General features: G+C 44.0%; 2 protein-coding genes and 1 long non-coding RNA gene across 3 annotated transcripts; 2 read left to right on the forward strand and 1 right to left on the reverse strand.

Annotated features, from left to right (window-relative positions):
- Positions 1 to 3376: 3376 nt before the first annotated feature.
- On the forward strand, positions 3377 to 6951 carry atpaf1 (ATP synthase mitochondrial F1 complex assembly factor 1). The gene is made up of 9 exons (XM_053430473.1): positions 3377 to 3591; positions 4228 to 4336; positions 4500 to 4559; positions 4736 to 4798; positions 4902 to 4952; positions 5314 to 5361; positions 5473 to 5568; positions 6304 to 6411; positions 6523 to 6951. Exons 1-9 carry the CDS (start codon positions 3377 to 3379, stop codon positions 6724 to 6726), a joined length of 954 nt encoding a protein of 317 aa, XP_053286448.1. The 3' UTR covers positions 6727 to 6951.
- Positions 6952 to 7378: 427 nt separating this feature from the next.
- Positions 7379 to 20656, reverse strand: rhpn1 (rhophilin, Rho GTPase binding protein 1). The gene is made up of 16 exons (XM_053430654.1): positions 20473 to 20656; positions 20247 to 20328; positions 18268 to 18383; positions 13906 to 14034; positions 12692 to 12767; positions 12338 to 12415; positions 12027 to 12151; positions 11716 to 11882; positions 10704 to 10891; positions 10461 to 10617; positions 10217 to 10372; positions 9939 to 10133; positions 9778 to 9854; positions 9561 to 9707; positions 9317 to 9469; positions 7379 to 9222 (listed from the first exon to the last, which is right to left on the reverse strand). The coding sequence occupies exons 1-16, from the start codon at positions 20493 to 20495 to the stop codon at positions 9010 to 9012; spliced, it is 2082 nt and encodes a 693-aa protein (XP_053286629.1). The 5' UTR covers positions 20496 to 20656; the 3' UTR covers positions 7379 to 9009.
- LOC128448107 (uncharacterized) lies at positions 14796 to 15221 on the forward strand. The gene is made up of 2 exons (XR_008339707.1): positions 14796 to 14938; positions 15021 to 15221. It is a non-coding gene; the product is annotated as an uncharacterized LOC128448107 (long non-coding RNA).
- Positions 20657 to 21575: the final 919 nt, after the last annotated feature.

The raw sequence follows: 21575 nt of genomic DNA on the forward strand, positions 1-21575 counted from the left end.
CAGAGCCGGTGTCTTGATTCCTAGACAGACACACTCATGCACTTTTAATGGGATCCCTCTCTAAAACCATGGGATTCCTCTGCCAAGCCCGACCCTCTTCCACTGAGTGTGTGTGTGTGAGTGTGCTCAACCATGTGCATGAGAGAGTGTGTGTGTGTGTGTGTGTGTGTGTGTGTGTGTGTGTGTGTGTGTGTGTGTGTGTGTGTGTGTGCAGGAGGCGTGGATGGGGGTCACCCCCCGACCCAGGGGTGCGATTTCAGCCTGCCAGAGGGAACGTAAGTGAGTGGTCCCAAGACCCCGAAAACCCCAAGGCCTGAAATCAAACCTCGCTGCAAACCTTCCACACTCAGAGGGAGAGTGCACGTGAAGGCATCACCGTGCACAACCTGAAGCAGCGCCATCTTTAATATCCAAGAAACTACTGTATTTATCTTGTTTTACTCCATTTTCACGATGTTGTTCCCTCATTTAAGAATAATCTCACCTTCTGGATGAACCGTGTCTTTCTGCATCGTGATATGAATGTAGACGATCTGCATATGAGGATTTGTTCTGATTTCCAGTTCGACCCGATCGATGTTCACACGTCACAAACTGCAGCTGTGCAGCCGAACACGGGTCGGACCCACAGAACCTGAAACATACGTGTGAGGGAATCTCAGCATTTCACAGGAGAAACAATCTCAATCCTTCCAAACAGTGGATTAATGAAATAAGTATAAACTGATGCACATCGAAGATTTACATCGTTGACAGATTTTAAAGTGAATGTCTTGATTCTTGGACGTTAATTTCACATCAAATGAGTCACAATACTTGTCTTTACAAATATAAATGAGGCAAATATTTCCACACATTTGATATCATGAAGTTTCCTTTAACTAAAACCTTGTTGTGAATCTGCTCGATCCAACACAAACCTGTATGTTCAGGTTACACTGATATGAAACAGATATATGATATTTTAGCTTGATAAATTACTTTTATCACAATGAATCAATCATTCAAATATTGTTCATTAATCCTGTGTAGTTTGTGATATGCATTTTAAATTTTAAATATGTTCATTTCCACTTCATCAGCACCTTTTTATTTACCACATTCAGATTTGTACCAAATATTTTAGCTTTGAAAAACTTTTTCTATATACCTATTGTTTTGAATGTAAAAATGCATGTGTGTGTGTTAGTGTGTGTGAGGGTTTGTGTGAGTATGTGTGTGAGTGTTTCTGTACGTGTGTGTGTGAGTGTTGTGTGTCATTTTGTGAAATACTTTGTGAAAGACGCAGATTGAATAAAAAATGAAATGATAGAGCAGCTGTTCCATATTTATTACACGGAAGGCACTTAAAGGCTGAACACAGGGAAAATCTGTGCTTGTGTGTGTGTGTGTGTGTTTGTGTGTTTGTGTGTGTGTGTTACATGTCTGTGCACGCAGCGGCAGCAGCACGAGTGTACCAACTGTTTGTGGTTTTTGCTTTTGCTTTATTTATTTATTCATTTATTTATTTGTTCTCTGGTGAGCGGGATTACCTCTGAATTATGGAACAGTCCCCTTTCTCTCCTTAAGTAAAAAATAACATCTGTCCGGCAAATGGAGAGCTTAGTGTTTCTCTATAATTAATGGTAAAAGCCTCCAGAGCCGCACATAAAATATACATCGTCCACGCAGGACCCCCATAACAAAGAGGGCGAGAGAACAGAGAGAGAGAGAGAGAGAGAGAGAGGGAGAGGAAGAGGAGGAGGTCAGCGAGAGGAAGAAAGAAAAACAGAAGCAGCGAGGAGAAGAAAGAAATCGGTCAGTGTGTGACAGCAGATAACAATACACAACATGCCACACAAAATTCCACGTGTCTTTCAATTCTATATATTTGGTTCATGTCCCATCTGCTGACCAGGAGGAGGCAGAGTTTATGACCTATACTGCAGCCAGCCACCAGGGGGCAAGCAAGATTCTTTGGCTTCACTTTTGAGAGCCGTCATGAAAACTCACCACCAGCAGTTTTGATTTGATTGACAGGTTGCTTCAAATCAACTGAAACTAAATATCATATTTTCTGTTCAGATGTTGAGCTGTAAATATCCGTCGAGTTCATCTGGTGAGAGTTTTGTAAACATGTGTGTTCATGAATTTGAAAAACAATGAGGTCACTGATGGAGACCCAATAATCCAAAAGGTATTACAGCTATTAATATCTGTACTAATACAGTGTAATACAAAACATTTCCTCCCCTGAGTTACACTAAAAACAGCCTCTTTCTTCAAAGCCTCTTTATTGTTATTTTTAGGGACTTTTACAGTAACAATAAAATAATGTATTTATATTGTTTACACCAGAAAACATAATTATTCATTGATTTATTGTAAGTGTTTGTGAAGTAGTTCATCATAATCACCATCACCATCACCATCTTCATCCTTTGCTTACATGCAAAGTGCGCAACTCGTTTTCTTGATTGATTATTGATTGAAACAGAAAAAATATTAGTCTGTGGAAAGTAAACACAGAAGCAGTCAGACTGTCATGAAGGAAACACACAACTCATTTAATTTACAGCCACACACACACACACACACACACACACACACACACACACACACACATACACACACACACACACACACACAGGATGTGTCTGCTCAGTTATTCTTTCCAGATGTGAAACAGCTGCAGTTTTTGAATGTTGTTTTTCTTAATGTACAGTGGAGGATGAAGGTCTGCAGTGACCTCTGCTGGTCACAGTGTGTCAGAGGAACACGCTGTACATCTTAATTACGTGTTCATAAGATTCACAGAGAAAAGACCTCTGGTACAAATTAATGATGTTTTGTTGTATTTCACTATTTCAACAAAACCTCATTATAAATTTAATTTTTTGTGTGAATATACTTAACATCCTGTGTCGTCACATATCACAAACTTTTCTTTTGTGGTTTATTTTTTAGTTCACAAACTAGATTTGTCCTTTTTATTTTTCTTATTTCATTATTTATTTAACCTTTTTTAGACATTGTGAAATACTTGAAGAGAGTCTTGTGAACACAATAATTACCCAACATTTTATTATTAATCTGTATTATGTCTTTACAACTTAATTTAGAGCAGTAATTATTATTATTAGTAGTAGTAGTAATTATAATATAGTGATAAATGTGATGTCAGTATCTTTTGCTTTATTTTCACGAGGCAACAAACAGTTTCATAATTTATTATAGTAATATTCAAACTTAATATCTAAACGTAATATTTAAATCATTATACTGTAGTTTATATAAATATTGTTACTTATCTATTTACATGTTGACCGACTATTCATAATCATTTAGCTTTTCTGCGGAACCAATGAACAAAGTAGTTTCCGTCGGAGCACCATACATGTGGGACTGGAGCGGAGGAAAGATGGCGGCTGCCATGTTCCAGATGTCCTGTTTGTACCGGGGCATGTTAGCGGTCCGGGTCCCCGGAGTCCGGACCCTGATCCCCGGTCTGGTCCCGGCCCAGTTCCGGACCTTCTCGGTGCGGAAAGAACCGGAACTGGAGGAGAACCCGTTCTACGGGAAATACCAGGACCGGATCCAGAGGCTTCGCAGGTCAGAGACTGACATCCGGATCCCCGTTAGGAAAATCACTATATTAACTAATCTTCCTTTACACTAGTTTACACGTTACTTAGATTTATTATAATCATTCATTGGAAATCCTGATGATCTGTTGATACATTCGGTTTGATTTGTAAACATCAAACTGTGAATGTACTTATAGATATTAATATTTACAGATTATTAGCCTGTTATTCCTTAATTATTTTAGACAAATAAACGTGTGTGAGGAAAGAAAACTGAGTTAAGGGGTTAGGGTTACTTATTTATTTACACTCTTATGATTCATAAACGTCTATAAACATAGAATGAAATGTTTGTTTGAGTTTTACAACATGAGGTCAAACATTAACTGGACAGATATTTAAATGGAGCTCCACAGTTTTATCTTATTTAACTAAGACAGTGACAAAACACTTCAAGACAAGAATCAGAGTAAAAATACAGAAATAAAACAAATCAGAAGAAATAAAAACAGGTTTTTCTGGTAGAAGGTCATACTAAAGTTTGTCCCTGTTTCTGGACAGATTCAATTAATTTACAACACAGAATAAAGACGTGTAACAGTTATTATATTATACTATTTTATATAAATATATATTGATACTTAGTCTTATTTGATTTCAGCGCCAAACCGCAGGAGTTCAAGGCTCGAGTGGAGAAACGTCATGAAACCAAGAAGGAGGTGCTGGGACACTCGAAGCAGGCAGAGTTCATCAAGCTCATGGAGCAGGAGGTGGAGACTCTTTGAAAAGTCCTGAAACATCAGATAAAAGAGAACTTTCTTCAGACCAGACTTTTACCTTTGACTGGTTCCAGTGTGTAGTTAGACTCCTGTGATCTCATACTGGTTTCATTTGGTTGTGTGAGTGAGAACCTTACTATGTGAATCTTTGCAGCTGGAGAACAAGGACAAGATGGCTGCCGACGGAGCATCAGGAGGTTTCACCAAGAACAAGGTGAGAGGAGACGAGACGAGGAGATGAGAGGAGAGGAGGAGCAGTTCAGATCTGAGCAGAGATGTAAACACGAGCAGCAGTTGTAGTTGAGATTTGTAAAAAAATCCGTTTTCTATCCTGCAGGTGATAGAAATGTTGTTGAGATGTTTAAAATGTGTGAACTCGTTGTTCCTCAGACTCTGAGCTCCATCCTCAACATGGAGAAGATCCAGGAGATGACGGGGGAGGAGATCACAGAGGTGAGTCGGTGGGCGGCGCCGCTCCGGTCACATGTCTGCGTCACTTCCTGTCACGTGATTTACTGCAGCAGCTGTAACTGTTCTTTGTTTTGTTCTTTCTCAGCTTTGGATGAAATATTATTCGTCGCATGAGACGATCAGCGCCGTCATCCCGGTGAGTCCGACCCCAGAGAGCAAGTTATTCTATATAGAAGCATAATGCCCATCAAATAACATGTAATATGTAAATGTACCAGATTTAGCCACAAGGTTCAGTTTTCATCTGCAGTCGATGACATAACTGGACAAAATATGAACACATGGACAAAAGTACAAACGTTAGTTAGAATGCATAAAGTTGTATATGTATTTAGTGTAATTAAACAGAAATATAAAAAAGTACTTGGTAAAACAACAAACACTACTACATTATATATATCACACAGGACCATAGAACTTCAACTAAATAAACATTTTTAGTTTTCGAGATGATTAAAGTTTGTTTACAGATCTAATGACCTGGCGTCTCTTCACAGACACAGATCTACGAGATGATCCTCAACAGGTCGGAGTCTTGTCCGATGGTGAGTTCACTGCTGCTCACACATGTTGATGAGAAACTGCTGAAATAGTCTTTTATACTCATGAACCAGCCGTGAATCCTAATAGATTTCCGTTTCCTCTCCGATCCTCAGTTCCTCTACGCTCTGCCTCAGAACGAGGGTTACGAGTTCTTCCTGGGTCAGTGGTCCGGACACCAGCTGCACTTCACCTCCCTCATCAACGTGCAGGTAAACCAACACAGAACCTTGTAACCTCAGTGGATGTTTGGAAGCAACAATCTGAAAACACTGACACTGACATGAAGTCTGTGATGGAAATCTGGAAATATAAGAGGCTGGAAACACCAAAGTTATCTACGTGTAGTTAAAGGATCAACCCAGAGAGTCACAGGGATCTCAGAGTGAAGATGGAGATCCGTCAAGTGCAAGGATCTTATACAGGAGAACCAAGGCTGCTTGTCTGAGCCAGTTCAGGTTCTGTAGGCGCAGTTTGAGACAGAATTAATACACAGGAATCTGATTTGTATACATTTCCATTGGGTTCTTTGGACAGTCAATAAGTAATGGAAAGGTCAAACAGGTCAACAGAAAGGTCAAACATTTCAAGTCATGGAGTCAAAAAGTTACTCTTCAACTATCAAATAGGTTTAAACCACACTTGGTCAATTTCCACTATACTTAGTAATTTTTCCACTACAAGTCAAAATTACGTGAAAAGTCAAATTATTACCACGTGTTTATTAGATAATAATAATTTATTCGACTACATGGTTTACTGGTCCTAATAAACTGTGGCTTTCCTCAATGGCCTGAGATGAATCAACACCTTCTAGAAACTTCAGAGAATTACATTTTCCTTAAAATCAGCATAATATTGAACAGTGATTTTGGAAAGTCAGCTGGGACTGTTATCGTCATGTGACCTGGAGGTGTGGGTCACGGTTCTGTTGTTCCTGTGTCCAGACGATGGGTGAGCACGCCCCCAGTCAGCTGATCCTCTACCACTACCCGGAGCTGAAGGAGGAGAAGGGCATGGTCCTCATGACGGCTGAGATGGATCCCAAGTTCATCGTAAGTCCACTGAACTGCTGATCCACGTCTGTATGGTTCTGATGGTGTGGTTCAACCAGGTCCATCATCATCATCTTCATCATCATCATCCTGTCGTCTTTCTCTTCTCAGACCGTCCACCAGGCTCAGTGCTTGGCCAATCAGGTGCAGCTGTTCTACGGCACACTGAGGCAGGAGACCTTCCGATTGGTGGAGATGTTCAACCACAAACCCGCAGACTTCAAACACATGTCTGTGATAGCAGAGCTGGAGCAGAGCGGCCTGGGCCCAGCGCCCCCCCCCCGGACGCTCATAGAGACACTACAGACGGACTGAGGTCCCAGGATCTGCTCGTCTGCTTTCCAGGAACTGATGGTTTTCGTTTTAAAAAGAGACTCGGCGTCCTGCGCTGGGATAAACCTCGACCAATCACAGCCCTTCATGCTGGAGCTGCTGTGATTCAGGGAGAAAAGTTCTTCTCATGAACTGTGAACTCTGTCTGGGACTCAGATTGTTTCCACAGGAGAATAATGTGGTAACTGGTCGGTTCAGTAATGATAGAATGATATTCTCCATGTTAGCAAACTGGACCTGGAAACTACAACATTTAATGAATCAACTCCAAACCAACAAATATTGTGATCAAATTAAACCTGAAATAAATTATTCTGAATATCTTGATGTCTTCTCCTGTTGTGCTGTGTTGTCTTTGAATTTTCCTGTAGACAAACTGAACATCACTGGAACATCTCCACACAAACAGCTGGTTCCTGCACGTTTCATTTTCTCCTGCCCTGATTGGACAGTTTGACTCCACCTCCTCTCGTTGGGAAACATTCTGATTGGCTCGTCCCTGTCACATGTTTCGGTGGTGAACCTTTGCCTCCCGTTCATTTCAGATCTGTGTTATCAGAAATAAAACATTTGCTTCCTCGGGTGAAGAAACGTGTTAGAAACATGAACACAGAAGCAGCTCCTTGTTATTAATAATCACTTTTTATTGATTTCATGTGGAAAAAATACTGTGCAAATCCCCAAATGAATTCTTCGGGGATGGTCAGATTCAGTGAAAAACACAGGAAGAGTTATTTGTTCTCATACACACACACACAGACACACACAGACACACACACAGCCAGAGTGGAGGAGAGTTAAGCTGATAACGGATTCATTTGTTTCCTTTAAATCAAAATAGATTTTCATGATTATCTTAATTAAAACTTTCACCTCTGGCTTTCCGTACTCAATTCCATAAACCCCCATGGCACAAGCATTGTACAGACACACACACACATCATCCACTGAACAATAATGTGCTACAGTTTTCACTTTTTAAATTCTAGTCGTATCAAAATCGTACAAAAACAATGTTAATCAAAAAGACACATTCTCCTCTAACGTCCTGTACAGATCTACAATCAGCTGCAGAACAGTGAGTTCAACAACGACCTGGCACTGCTCATCACAGAAACTCTACGTTTCACAGTTTGTTTCATCTACTCCACCGCGCTCCGGGTTTCATGTTCATTATTACAACATCGGGTCAGAGCTCCGGCACGATAACACTTTTCCTTTTCAATATTCACACTCTGCTAAAACACAAGCTACAACACACGAGGTCCAAACCTCTGAAGTGCTTTGAATTCATCCAGGACTGACTCAACTAAAACATAAGGAAGCCCAACGTTATACTTTAGTGTTAAAGTATCAAGAGGATGAACTCATAAGTTTGTGTAGCACTTCAATGGTTAAACTGACTGTCACAGTTTTCCTGTCAAAAAGTATAAGACACAAGAAATCAGCCACAATACATTGTTTTATGTAAAAGTTGAGTGAAGTGTCTCCTCTGTGCTGGTTCCTGAGAGAGCAATTTGAGATGAAAATATATTTATCAAGCATTTACAATTTGAAGAGAAATAATCTGCAAGGAAAAGAAAATCTATTCTGTGCTCACTGAAGGAATTTGTATGTTTACTGTTTAAAAACTGTCAGGATGTTAGAATCCTTCAGACTTCACGCTGGGCTCGAACACTGTGGAATCACATGTTGCTCCACATGATCAGTCAGAAGGAATCAGGGAGTTGAACTCAAAGGTTTGTTCAGAAGGAAAAGTAACTGCAGACGTGTTTACTCTTTCCAATCAGCCGGTGAAACTAAGATGAGAAAAGAAACTGAACTCTTCCCTCTCATCATCAAGTTCTCACTCAGAGACCAGAGTCGACTGCTGTGAACACGTCACAGGTTCAATCAGATCTCAAACTGACAAAAGCACAGAACTGAGCTGGAAGCAGAGGAGGAGGGGGGGGACGTGAAGTCAGCCACGCCCACTCGTGTTCAGTCCTGCTTGGAACACATCAGTGCTGCACAGTGATTAGCACGATGCTACATGCTACATGGTTCTCTACCTGGTACGTATCCATCATCCGTGTGTTTGATCGGCCGACATGCCAGATGCATCAACCTGTGCTACAGCAAAGTGTGAGGCGACAGGAAACTGCTCCTGCTCCGGCTCCTCCCCCCGAGGAGCTGGTGCATGTGGTGCAGGCCCCTAAGCTCCGCCTCCTTCGTACCATGTGCTCCGCTGCTGTGACTCCCTGAGTGGATCCTCCGCCTCACGTCTCAGTACATGGCCTCTGTGTCCCTGATGCTGCCGAACGACAAACTGAAAGTGCTTCCCAGTCTCTTGGAGACGCCGTCGCCATCGCTCTTCTTCTTCCTGTTCCAGTTCAATAGGGAGGCGGAGCTCTGGCCCTTAGCCCCGCCCAGCAGACGCTGCCGGGCGTTTTCTTTGTCGCTGCCGTGGGACAGCATGACGGCCCTCCTCTCCACCTGCTCACACAAACACACACTCAGGTCACTGAACAGGTAAACACCCACTGACCCCCCCCCCCCCCCCACACACACACACACATCACCCTCAAGTTACCTGTGTGTCATGTGAGTGTAGCGTGACCACGCTGAGCTCCACCCTCCTGTCGCTGCAGCTCTTCAGCATGTGGACCACCTCGCTGTGTTTGGCCCATTTACAGTCGTCACCGTCCACCGCCACGATGTAGTCTCCTTCCCTCAGCCCGGCCTCCTGCAGGACACCAGAGGAAACAGTGAGGGTCTACACAAGGACTCACTGGTAACATCTACTGCCCACGCCTGCTGGGTGGATGTGGTCGTACCGCTGCACAGCCTCCGGGCACCACGCCTGCCACCAGGACGGGGGAGTCTCCTCTCAGCGTGAGGCCCAGCCCGCCCTCTCTCCTCTGCAGGAGGACGAGTCGCACCGGGCCCCAACGAGCCCGAGCACAGAACACCGACAGAGGCCCCTGCGGCACAGAGAGGAGTCATCTTCTACTCAGTCACTGTCTGGAGGTTATCAACCGCTGAGGAGCTTACCAGTCTCTGAAAGATGTCCGTCACTTGGACTGTAGAGAAGTCGGTGGGAGTGATGTCTGGTTTCTGGTGGGTTTGAGCTGTGGACGACAGGAACCAAATATCACAGAGTGTCCTGTCATCACATATCGAGTCTAACTGGTCCCAGCGTCACTGAGTCTTACACTGTATCTCTGGAGCCTCTGCGGTTTCGTCAAAGTCGTCCTCTCGGTCCAGCTCCGAGTATTTGTCCAAAGAGCGTTTGTGAGTGAGGGACAACACGTCCTGCAGGATGTCCATCTTCCTCAGGATCTTACACAGGCCGTGGACACGCATGGCCTCCTCGTGTCGGATCACTGCACGCCGCAGGTGAGCTTTACCTGGAAGCACATTATTATTTACTCTTTTTAAATAGGGAAATTAAAATGATATCTAATGCTTCTGCTGCTTCACATGAACTCACCGAGCTTCCGTCTCTTTTCAGGGTCTCGTAGAATGAGGCTGAGTGAAGGTCCGACAGGAGCGCTGACGTAGAACTGGAGGAAAGCCGTCTCTGCTTCCTCCTGCTGCCTCTCCTCTTCCTCCTCTTCCTCCTCTTCCTCCTCTTCCTCAGCAGACGCTACAGAACGAGACACATCAGGTTCAGTCGTACTCTCGAGTGATCAACACGACACAAACACAGACTGGCTTCATTTCTTTTTACTCACACATGTGGTCACAGAGCGCGACAGCAGTGTAGTAGTGTGAGAGAGCGCGGAAGTGTTCAGATTTGACCTGAACCATGGACGCCCAGGAAAAAGGCACGTAGTCCTTCATCAGAGGCTGCGTCATGGTCTGCTGCACCAACAAGTAGACGTCCGACACCTGCAGGAGACACACAGTGAACCACACAGTGAGCAGCGCGGCACAGCCACAGGAACCACACACACCAACCAGACGGGAGCACTCACCCGTGCAGCCTCCTGTGCCAGGCGGAGCTGGGAGGTGAAGTGTGCGTCCCGGGTCGTGAGCGTGACGCGCTCAAAGATGCACTCCTGCACCTGGGCGACCATCAGCCGGACCAGCATGCAAAGCGACGGGCCACTCATGTCCAGACTCGGAGCGTTGGAGAAATTCTCCTTCAGGTAATTAAATGCACCTAAACACACAGAAGGAAATTAGATAAAGGATCAAATATCTGCTTCACAATCATAATCAGTAAAATAATCAGTTGAACCACAACAACAAAACCTTCTGCTGTCTCACAGCTGATCGATCATCAATCAATCAATGATGATTTTGATCAACTTTTCATTTTCAGATATAAATCGACCAAAACCTCACACGTAATCTGATTTCAGTTTTTTAAATGTGAAGAATCTCTTCTTAGATCTGTTGATATAGTTTTTTAATTGAATTTTGAGTTTTAGTTTGGTAAGTTCATTTAAAGATCTGGAACAATTAACGTTTAAACCTTTATCAACCCCTGAACATGTTACACCAGTGAGTCTTGAATTGTCTGCAGCAGCTGACGTCTGATTCACGTTCAGCTCCTCTGGATCATTTCTAGAGTTTATCCAGAGCTCAGTGCAGGTCTGAGAGCAGCTGTAAGTTACACAATTTAATTCTAGGATAGGACAGATTATTTAATCTAGGACTAGATTAAATAAATTCAATATGATTCAAGTTTTATTTTCAAATGCACAGAGATAGCTGGCAATGAAATGCTTGAGTCACAGGCTCTCTTCTAACAATGCTCAAGAAAACAAAATTTGAATAAAATAGTGTAAAATAGAATATCAAAAATTTAAAATATGAAATAAAATATATATATACAGTTATTGCAGTTGGGAGGAGTTTAAAAGTCTTATGGCCTGGGGGATGAATGTATGAGTGAACAGAACTGGGATTAGACTCCTAAGGTGAACAGGATCCACTGTGATTGGTGGAACCCAGCTGTGTGTGATTGTGTTGCTTCAGTACCTGCGGCTCTCTGGAAGGCATCGATGGCCCGGTCTATCCCGGCGGCTGCAGAGCGGTCCTGCCGCGCTCCGATCTGCGTGAACAAGGCTCCGATGTTGAACAACACGCTTCCTTTCTCGAAGGCCAGCGCCCGCTGACAGGACGGGACGCCGGTCAGAGAGTCGTACCTGAGAGAGAACCACAGGGAACTCCATGGTGGATCTTTTTTGTGTAGCACCACTTTACTTTACGTCTTTATCGTTTTTTAAAGATGCCTGGTACCGACTCCTCAGTGGAAACCATGCTGACTAACAGAAGTGGAAGTGTCCTACCAGTGGAAGTGGACGCCCAGGTTCCTGAGTGGAGGAAAGAAGCGCTGGTCCAGGTAGAACAGCTGGTTGTAGTACTCCATCAGCAGCTCCAGACCGGCCTGGTTCCGACTGGGAGTCCGCATGGCCTGACCACAGAGGACAGACAGATGAACCTCTGACCTCACAGACCAGACCTGAGACCTGTTATAAAAGGTTCTTTTACCACCGCCAGGAGCTAAATCGATTCTCCACAACTATGTTAATAAAAGAAACTTATATTGAAGAAGATGAGTGTTTGTTTTGAACTGAGTCATATGAGGGACTTTATGAACCTGTCTGAGCTCCATAAGCTCTCTGATCTCCTGCTCGTACAGAGAGCTGTCCTCTCCGTAGTGCTCGCAGATGAAGTCCTGTGGGAGGAGACAGAGCCGGCAGGAGGACAAGTCAGTCTCACAGTGATCTGCGTACATGTCCTCATTTCACAGTGTGCACACAAACAGATGCTCCTCTACAGAAGAAATGTACAAGACACAAACTGCTAAACTATGAAAACAAGCTGCTATAAATCAGATTAATCTACTGCATGTTCGTGAGCCGGGAGGTTTTCCTGAGATTCACCCTAACCCTGTTCACAAGAATGAGACGGACGGACGAGGGGGGAGACATGAACAAGATGCTGTTTTCACCTGGATGGAGAGTGTGAAGTCCACCTCTTTGGTTTCCTTCAGGCCGAGAGGGATCATGGGAACGTTGACAGCCTCACTGTGAAAAGAAAGAAATACAGAGTGTGTTTGTAATCTGTCACCAATGTAAACACACACACACACACACACACACACACACACACACACACACACACACACACACACAGAGAGGGCTGGTTTCTAAAATCCCTTGAATATCTAATATGGTTCTCAAGGAACAATATATTTGAGGTGCTTTAACGAACCCTTTACATTTGATGAGATTACAGTAAAATAAAATAAGCTAATATTATATTAAAGGTGTTTCTTGTCACAGTTCATTCTCTGATGTCCCTGTAAGAAACTGTCATAGAGCTCCTGCAGGAACCTTTGAGGGTTCCAGTGAGGTATCCGCTCACGGTTCCTGGAGGAACCCTCTTTATTTAGTCCACAAGCACCTTGAAGGTTCTTAGAAGAACCAGGTCCTGTGGTTATCTAATGACAACAAACACCATCTGCTTATCTTCCAACGCAGCAGGGCTCCATCCTGCTAATAAGCAAAGCTAAAGCCAAGTATTAACCCTCACGCCCGGGCTCCCTCCCCTCCCCCACACCCGCCTCCTCCCGTTGACCATGAACACAAACACTCACACACTCACACACACTAATCAGGGGGTTTATCCCTCCCATGACCTGGGGCTGCACGGGGGGAAATCTCTGAGCGGTTGTGTGTGTTTGTATCTTGAGTGAAGCCCTACAGGCCACATCCATACAACCATGTTCTCATTTGAAAACAGCTTTTTCAAACTAAAACGATCTCTGTCCACATGAGTGTGTTATCACTTTTAATCCCCGTCCATTCTAACGCCTGAAAACACATCACATGACCACTCAGCTTATTATCTTATCTCCTCCACATGTAGATCACTGTCAAATGACAAATTAAACTGCACAGCCGCTGTTAGTAAAGACAACACTTGTTGTTCTCCACTGGAGGGGGTCATGTGACAGGAGCTTGACGAATCAGTGAAGGCTACATCATGACCCAAAAGGTTTGAGTGTTTTCAGCCTAAAACGATGACGGCTCTAAATCTCTGGAGGAGAGTGGACACCAGGTGGATCCACAGCAGAGCTCATGCTTTCAGATGTCGCCTAATTGTACACAACACACAATCACACAATCTAGACAACATCCTGTGTGGGTCCGGGCTGTGTACCTGTCGGTCTGGTACGCCTCCATGTTGCTGTTCAGCTCCTCCAGTTCCTCCTTCAGCAGCTGCAGGTTGGAGTTGACGAAGCTGAGCTCCATAGCCACGGTCTCCCTCACCTTGTTGTTGGTCGTCGCCCTTCACAATAAAAGAAGAAGATATCGTCCGTCAATGTCAGTGACGTCAGTGAAATGTCTGTAAATGTTCTTGTAGTTTATTTCATTGACTTTCAGAAGAGTCGCACAACAAGGCTAAAAGAAAGTCAATTGTGTTAGCGTGTGCACTTTGTTACACATCTCACCAACACAATAAACACACAAAGCTTTGGACTTGTCTTTCTCAATGAATGTACTGAATTCATCATCTCTCCACCTCCTCCTCCATCATCTCTCCACCTCCTCCTCCATCATCCTCTGTTCAGTCCAAGACTCTCAAACACAAGGGTGGGGGGGAAGGTGGTGTGTTTATCTCGGGGGGGGGGGGGGGGGGGGGGGGGGGGGCATCAATCGGTTACCACTGTAACTAATGACAAACACTTTGCTGGGAGAGCGCTGAAGAAAAAAATCCCCCAGAAAGAGACAATCAGTAAATTCCACAACACAAAGACACAACAACACTGAGCTGAGCTGACGAGCAGGGAAACGAGAATCACTGATCACTGCACAAAACAGGGAGCATGAGTAACTCTGACAAACTTTAGAAATAAGACGAGATCACACAAACAAAAGAGACGATTTCAGCGAATCAGCTTAAATAGACACAAGAGTTTTTCCTCATGTGGAATCTGAAAGCAGAATTAAAGGTCATGGTGCTGAGTCACCAGATGCATCAACAGCTGGACGATTCAGGGAGGAAGAGTCAACAGAAACTGTGATTAAATAATCCACTGAGAGAGAAACACTCCTCTCTGTGTGTGAATGAAGAATCAGATCCATCAGGGTTCCTTCATTCTGTTCACCTGAGACCAGGACCAGCAAAGTTCTGCAGGAAACTGGACCTGTGGACAAACTGTTTTCTTTTTGACCTCTGTCACTTTCTGAAGGTAAATTCAAACCTGTTCTTTTTACCTCTGCACACGAGGTCATGTTTCTCTGTCTGTTAGCCGGTTGTCTGTGTGTCAGCAGGATTACACAAAAACCACTGGACGGACCAGGAGGAAGGATGTGGGTCAGGAAAGAACTGATTAAAGTTGGTGTGGATCCGGATCCCGGGGCCGATCCAGGAATTTGTCTTTATCACTCAGTTTCTCTGACATTGTGAGAAGGATGGTTTTCAACAGTTTGACTGATTTATCACAGAATAATAAACAGATCGTGATGAATCAATCTTCAGAGGACTGACGTTTATGAGAGAGTGAAGTTTGGTTCATCTTCATTGAGTTTGAGGGGCGGCTGAGTCTGGTCAGAGGTACGAGCTCTACTCAGGACTAGTGAAGCGTGTGTGTACTAATACTTCTGATTAGAGTTGTTAAAACTATGATGATCAACTGAACACAGACACATTAAAAACTTCATGGACATGACCAGAAAAAGCAAAACTGCAGAGTACGGACTTTCCTTAATGGTTATTTAAAAAAATAAGTTTTTCATTATTCTCGCAATACTATAACTTTTTTATCTTGTTATTACAACTTTTTGTCTCATTAAATTATGACTTTACTCTTATATTCTTGTTATATTTCAAATTTATATATTTTTTCTTGAACTGTAAAATGGCCGTAACACTCGTTGGTACCTTTGAGCTCCTTTTGAAGGATCTGTCCAGTTCGACCATTTTACATTCACCTCTCACTTCCTCCTTGTTTCACACACACAAACACACACAAGCACACACACACACACACACACACAAGCACACACACACACACACACACACGCACACACGCACACACACGCACAAACCTACATCTAGGATCAAGCCAAGGACAATCTGATTAGTCAGCTTTAACTGGGCAACCAATTATCCCCTTCACACACACCCACTCGCACGCACAACATTCTGCAGCTTTTGAGGGAAATAAAAATAAATCTGTTTTAGTAGAAAGCACGAAGCTGGTGATCATAGTTCAATAAAAAACAAACTGACTGACTCATAGAGACCAGGATTTAACTGTCGTCCAGCCGGATTCTCACAGAGGGACACGATGTGACGTCTTCATCGGCCAATCACAACCCATCTTTCATCCGTCATTAGCACCCCCCCCCCCCCCCCCCGTCAGCACCCACACCACGACCCAGTTCCACAGGGAGTGAAACATAGAGGGAGGAGTGTCTGTGTGTCAGTATGTAGGTGTCTGTGTGTGTCAGTATGTGTGTGTTTGTGTGTGTGTCAGTATATGTGTGTCTGTGTGTGTGTCAGTATGTTTGTGGGTTATTCCAGTTGACCGGAAAGGGGGAGGACAAAAAAAAGAGAAAGGTCTGACGGTGCCAGACAAATAAGTGGGGGATGAGGCTGCCGGGGCCTCGCTGGATCTCTCTGCATGGGAACAGGACGGGGGGGGGGGGGGCGGACACAAAGCCAGCTGATTACAGGCCGCCCGCCTGCGTGGGGGTCCTCTTTGTCTCTGTGACCCCCCCCGTCCCAGCAGAAAGGGCACGAGCACTGGTTTTATTTCCCCTGAACTGAGTCATCACCTTTTAGGATAACAGCCTGAAACCGGTCAGGAATGGAGCTGAGGGGAGAAACAGCCACGACCTGTTGAAGGACTAACCTATAATATCAATTAGTGCTATAAACAGCTGATTGATCAATAACAACAATTAATTATTGACTTAATTATTAAAGTGAATTCACTGGATCCAGCTCCTCAGATCTGAGATTTTCAGCTTTTTTCTATTATTGTGTAACTGCTTCTATCGTATTCTTGTGAACTAATATCTATGAGTTTAGGATCATGCATCAGTCAAAAAAAATAATGTCAAGTCTTTCTAAACAAGTATATTGGAGATAAAACGATAAATAAATTAACTGAGAGACTAAACTCCAATGAAAACAGTTCATTAGTGGTTGTGGCCTTGCCGCCCCCCCCCCCGTAAAAGATCTTTGAGAAAGTTAATTAGTCGTAGCCAAACAAAGTGCTGGGATGATAGTGAGGAGTCGTGTGTGGATCTTATTAGATTCTGACACGGCACTTCTAACGAGGCCCAAGCAGCTCCTTGCTTTAATTAAGTGGCTCCTCCTTCTACTCCCTCTTTACGAGCGAGGGAGCACCAGCTGACCCCACTGGTCTCAGACCTGCCACAGCCAAAAAGGTGCATAGAGCAGATGTATGCACATATATTAAATGTACAGTTTTCAGCCTCTCTTCAGTCATCTACCTCCGAGGGGATTAACAAACATGCACAGCCGGAGAGGTAGTTAGGAGGAAAGAAAGGAGAGAGACAGGGAGAAGCTGGGGAGGAGAAAGATGATGTTAATGTTCTCAGAGAGAAAACTTTGATGTTCTGCCACCGATTCTTTTTTCATTTCTCTCATTTCTCCAGCGATAAAACTCCTGCCTGCTGTGTGAAGGACAGCCTGCTGCTTCCAGAGCTCAGATCAGCTCAGTTCAGCTCAGTGTGAGTAAATCCCATATTTCCAAAAGTATGCAGGGTTTAGTATTGTTCTGTAAAAAAGTACTGAAGTGAAAGGGGAGGCACATACGCACAACACAAAGGAGCAGACACATAAACACACACAGTGAACACAAACAGAGCCATAAAACTGGGTGGTGCTTGTCTGTGTGTGTTTCTGTGTGTGTGCGTGTGTGTCTGTCTGTGTGTGTGTGTCTGTGTGTGTGTGTGTGTGTTTTCGGGGGGGGAGTCAGTGATCTCTGACCTTTTCCCACAAATGTGACAGAGCCAACACGTTCACAAAAAGTGAACCGACACAGAAGAGACGTGAACAACATCCATCACCACATCTCAGAGAGGAGAGCGGTGGACTTTTCAATCCTGAAGGAACTTTATGAAGAACGGGTCCATCTTTAAACTTTGTACCAAGCTCTCACTACTACTACTACTACACAACCACTCCACATTATAACACTACACATGTTCTCAGGTCACAATCACAGTGACTAAAGGGAAGGAGCTGGTTATCCTTTACTCTATAAGTCAGTAACAAACTCTAATTGTTTGAGAACTGTGACAGCTCATATCTCTTTTAACAGTGCTCCACAAACTACATTCAAACACACTGACTATGGATTTTTATATAATAAACGATAAAGCATAAAAACACCTAATAAAATAAACAAAGCAATTTAGTGCTGCACCTTATCCTCAAAGTTTACTGCAGGAAAGTTCCTCAGCAGTTGATTTCACCAGATTCTGTTATGTGCATCATAGAATCCCAAAGATGGAGATCATCAGTTGAGGACTGTGACCTCACCTGAACAGGTTCTCTGCTCCTGCTCTCATGCGCATCTCCTTGTTGATCTGCTGGTTGATGCGAGCTCGTCTGTGCTGCAGCTTGCTGCGCTGGGTCTGGGCGAAGGGGTCGCATCCCTGCAGGTCGATGAGGAAAGAAAAGAATGAATTCATCAGTTACAGCGACACATGTCAACACATCAAGGTTCATTTCAGTCTGAATGACCACATCAGTAATGAAGAGGACAGCGTCACTGATGTTTGTGGACGTCCCATCAAACCCAAGTGGAACGTCCCTAACACAAGAATTCAGTCGCCTTGATTACTCTGTGTTCTGTTCATTTCAAATAATGTGATTGGTTTGGCCCTTTAATCGTTTTCTTGTCAAGCAAATTGTAAAAATTGTTTCTAAGAGACTGCATCGGAATAAGATTTCATATCTGCATGTTCCCCCAGAAATACACAGAGATGAATAACATGGATTCTTCAGCAGAATTTGGATCCTTGTTGTAGAAACACAGACTGGACATGAAACTACCAGAGAGAAACTCTACTTCATGGTGGAGAGAGCAGCTTGTAAAGGATTCTGTCAGAAACCAGAGTCACTGAGAAGAGCAGAGCGTCACGAGACTGAAGAAGGAAATGATCTGATGTGGAACAGAAGGAACAGAACCTCCACTCCAGCATGAACTCATGTTTTTGGTTTTAAGCATATTTTTAAATAAGCAAGAGACTCACAGTAAGTTGTCCAACTGGCCGGGAGTGAAACCAGTGACCTGCTGCTGGAGGCGTGTTCATGAACACGTGAACACATGTGCTACGTGCCCTCGCCATCAGCTCGGCTGGTAATATGTCAGAGCAGTTTATCTGCCTGAGGACTTAAAGGCCCCCCCCCCCCCCCCCCCCCAGCCCCGTTATCGTGCTGGTTCCCTCTCACCCAGTTAAGGTGTTTGTTTAGCATGCACACGTCAAGTAATCCTCAGGGTGCCTGCGTGGATTAGGACTCGGGCCGAGCTCCCACCTCTGCTGCACCATCAGGAGGACGGAGGCCGCTCGACATCTGTGCAGCCACAGTCTGAACGCACAACTCGTCTCATTCAGCAACACAAACAAGTGAACCTACAAACTGCTGCTAACACAGTTATGGGACTGAGCAGCGGGACAAGTGCCTTGCTTCAGGGCACCACGTCTGTGATCGATATTTATTATGACAGTAAACTCTTGAATCTTGAATCTTATTATTCAAAGGAGCAGTCGGACCTGATTAAATCAACAACCGACACTGGACGGCATGTGGGGTAAGCAACAGGTTGCCAGTGTAATCAGGACCAATGAGAAATTAGAAAACCTCTCACACTCACACCCATGGCCAATCAAAAGTCTCCAATTAACCCCAGTCTGCATGGGTTTGGACTGCAGGAGGAGCAGGAGCACGAAAAGAAATCCCACTCAGACAGACAGTGCTGACCACTGCACCACCGTGCCACCACCATGCCACCACCGAGCCACCACCGAGCCACCACCAGCCTGATTGCAAAAACTGAAGATGTTCCCAATTCAAGTTTAAAGCTTTAAGGATAGATTGTTGAGTAAGTTACAACGTGTGTACTTGTACCTCTTTTTCTGTGGAGTGAGGACGTTTTGGTCATAACTCTTTCAAAGCCCTGTTTTAGGGTGAGACTTGGTTATCAGTTAGAATGAGGTTAAAGGGATAGTTCACCCCAAAATGAAAATTCACTCATATCTACTCATCACTATGTTATGACACAGTTACAAGTTGTATTTGAATGCCACCATTGTGTTGTTTCTGTTGTTTCATTACTTCTATAGAAGTGGTCGTGTTAACTTTAATTGGATTCTGCTGCAGCGCTGTTTAACCCCTGAAACTCCACAAGTGGTTAATGGAATCAGACACTTCACCCACCCCCCATCATAGTGGTGTGTGTGTGTGTGTGTGTGTGTGTGTGTGTGTGTGTGTGTTTGTGTGTGCAGGTGTCCCACCTTCCGGACGCTGCCCTCTGTGGGCAGCGTCATGGGCAGCTCATCGTCTGAGGCTCCGTCTGACAGCGACATGTCCAGCTCTCTGTGGAAACACACACACACACACACACACACACACACACACACACACACACAGAGACACACACACACACAAGCGGGGTTTCAACACACGCTCCCGTCCCGAGCCACATTCTGACCACACACTAGCGCTGGTGGGACAACTCGCCTGGTCGCAGGTTCCTCCATCATGAAGAAGCACCGGGGGTTCGAGCCCCTGCTACATTCCTCTGATCCGCTTCGTGTGGATTCAACCGACAGAGGAAGAGAGTTGAGAGAGAGAACAACAACCTGCAGCTTCTCCTTCTTCTTCTTCTTCTTCTTCTTCTCATGACCCTGAGTCCTCCTCCTCCTCCTCCTCCTCTGTTGTTCTCTCTGCAGCTGCTGAAGCTTATTCGCTGAGGCGGGTCGCTCAAATTCACTCCAGCCAATCACGTGCCAGTCCTCCGGAGCGAGAGTAGAGTGGACGAATCAGAGGGAGGATTAGGGGCCGAACGACGACTAAAGCCGACCAATCAGGAGGCGCTGGTGGCGTCCCCCCCCCCCACCTCACTCAGCGGGCTGTTGCTATGACGACGTCAGGGTTGTGGCGCGTGAGTGTTCGAATACGGATTATTACGTACTTTACGCAAATTACGTTAAAAACACCACAATACTTACTTATATTACTACTAATAATACTAGTAGTAGTAGTAGTAATACTTCTACTATTAATAATTATATTATTAACAACTATAACATAACATAATATCAATAAAAATAGTCATAATAACAATAAACAATAGAAACAACAATGTTAGAAGTAAAAGTAATAATTCTGTAGAAAGATGGCTCCTGCACGTGATATATTATTTATATCTCACAAAATTGGGTTTAGAATATTAATTGTAGCACTGTATTATTGTATATGTACAGAGTTTAAGTTGTTCCCACATTAGGAGTTACACACAAAACAATAATACTAATTCACCTACACATCTGGATTATTTTTAGAAATTTTAATCTTTGTGTTTAAAGATAAATATAAAATGCTTGAATATTCTCTCTGTTTGTGTCCTGATCTATTTTTTAATGAATTATCTAAAAGTGAACATGACTTTGAATTAGTGCTTGATCCACATCACTGTGCTCAGTAAGACTCGTCCTCACTTCTTCTCTGTCTCAGCACTTTTGTTTCTAACCAGACGTTCGCATCATTCTCATCTAAACTAGTTCATCCGGATCCAATTAATCCTGGTTCCACGGCTCTGCTCAGAAGTGGATTGTTCCAGG

The sequence above is a fragment of the Pleuronectes platessa genome, chromosome 9 (genome assembly GCF_947347685.1).
Source record: "Pleuronectes platessa chromosome 9, fPlePla1.1, whole genome shotgun sequence".
Lineage (NCBI taxonomy): Eukaryota > Metazoa > Chordata > Actinopteri > Pleuronectiformes > Pleuronectidae > Pleuronectes > Pleuronectes platessa.

Bases quoted from the DNA above. Each gene is read 5' to 3' on its own strand.
- rhpn1 (XM_053430654.1), bottom strand. From the start codon at position 20,495: ATGATGGAGGAACCTGCGACCAG. The intron at 10,134-10,216 runs GTGAGTTCATGT...ATGTGCTTCCAG, and splicing joins TGAAAAGAGACGGAAGCTCG to GTAAAGCTCACCTGCGGCGT. The intron at 9,855-9,938 runs GTAAGACTCAGT...TGTCGTCCACAG, and splicing joins AGAGGCTCCAGAGATACAGT to CTCAAACCCACCAGAAACCA.
- atpaf1 (XM_053430473.1), top strand. From the start codon at position 3,377: ATGTGGGACTGGAGCGGAGGAAAGATGGCGGCTGCCATGTTCCAGATG. The intron at 4,337-4,499 runs GTGGAGACTCTT...GAATCTTTGCAG, and splicing joins TCAAGCTCATGGAGCAGGAG to CTGGAGAACAAGGACAAGAT. The intron at 6,412-6,522 runs GTAAGTCCACTG...TTCTCTTCTCAG, and splicing joins AGATGGATCCCAAGTTCATC to ACCGTCCACCAGGCTCAGTG.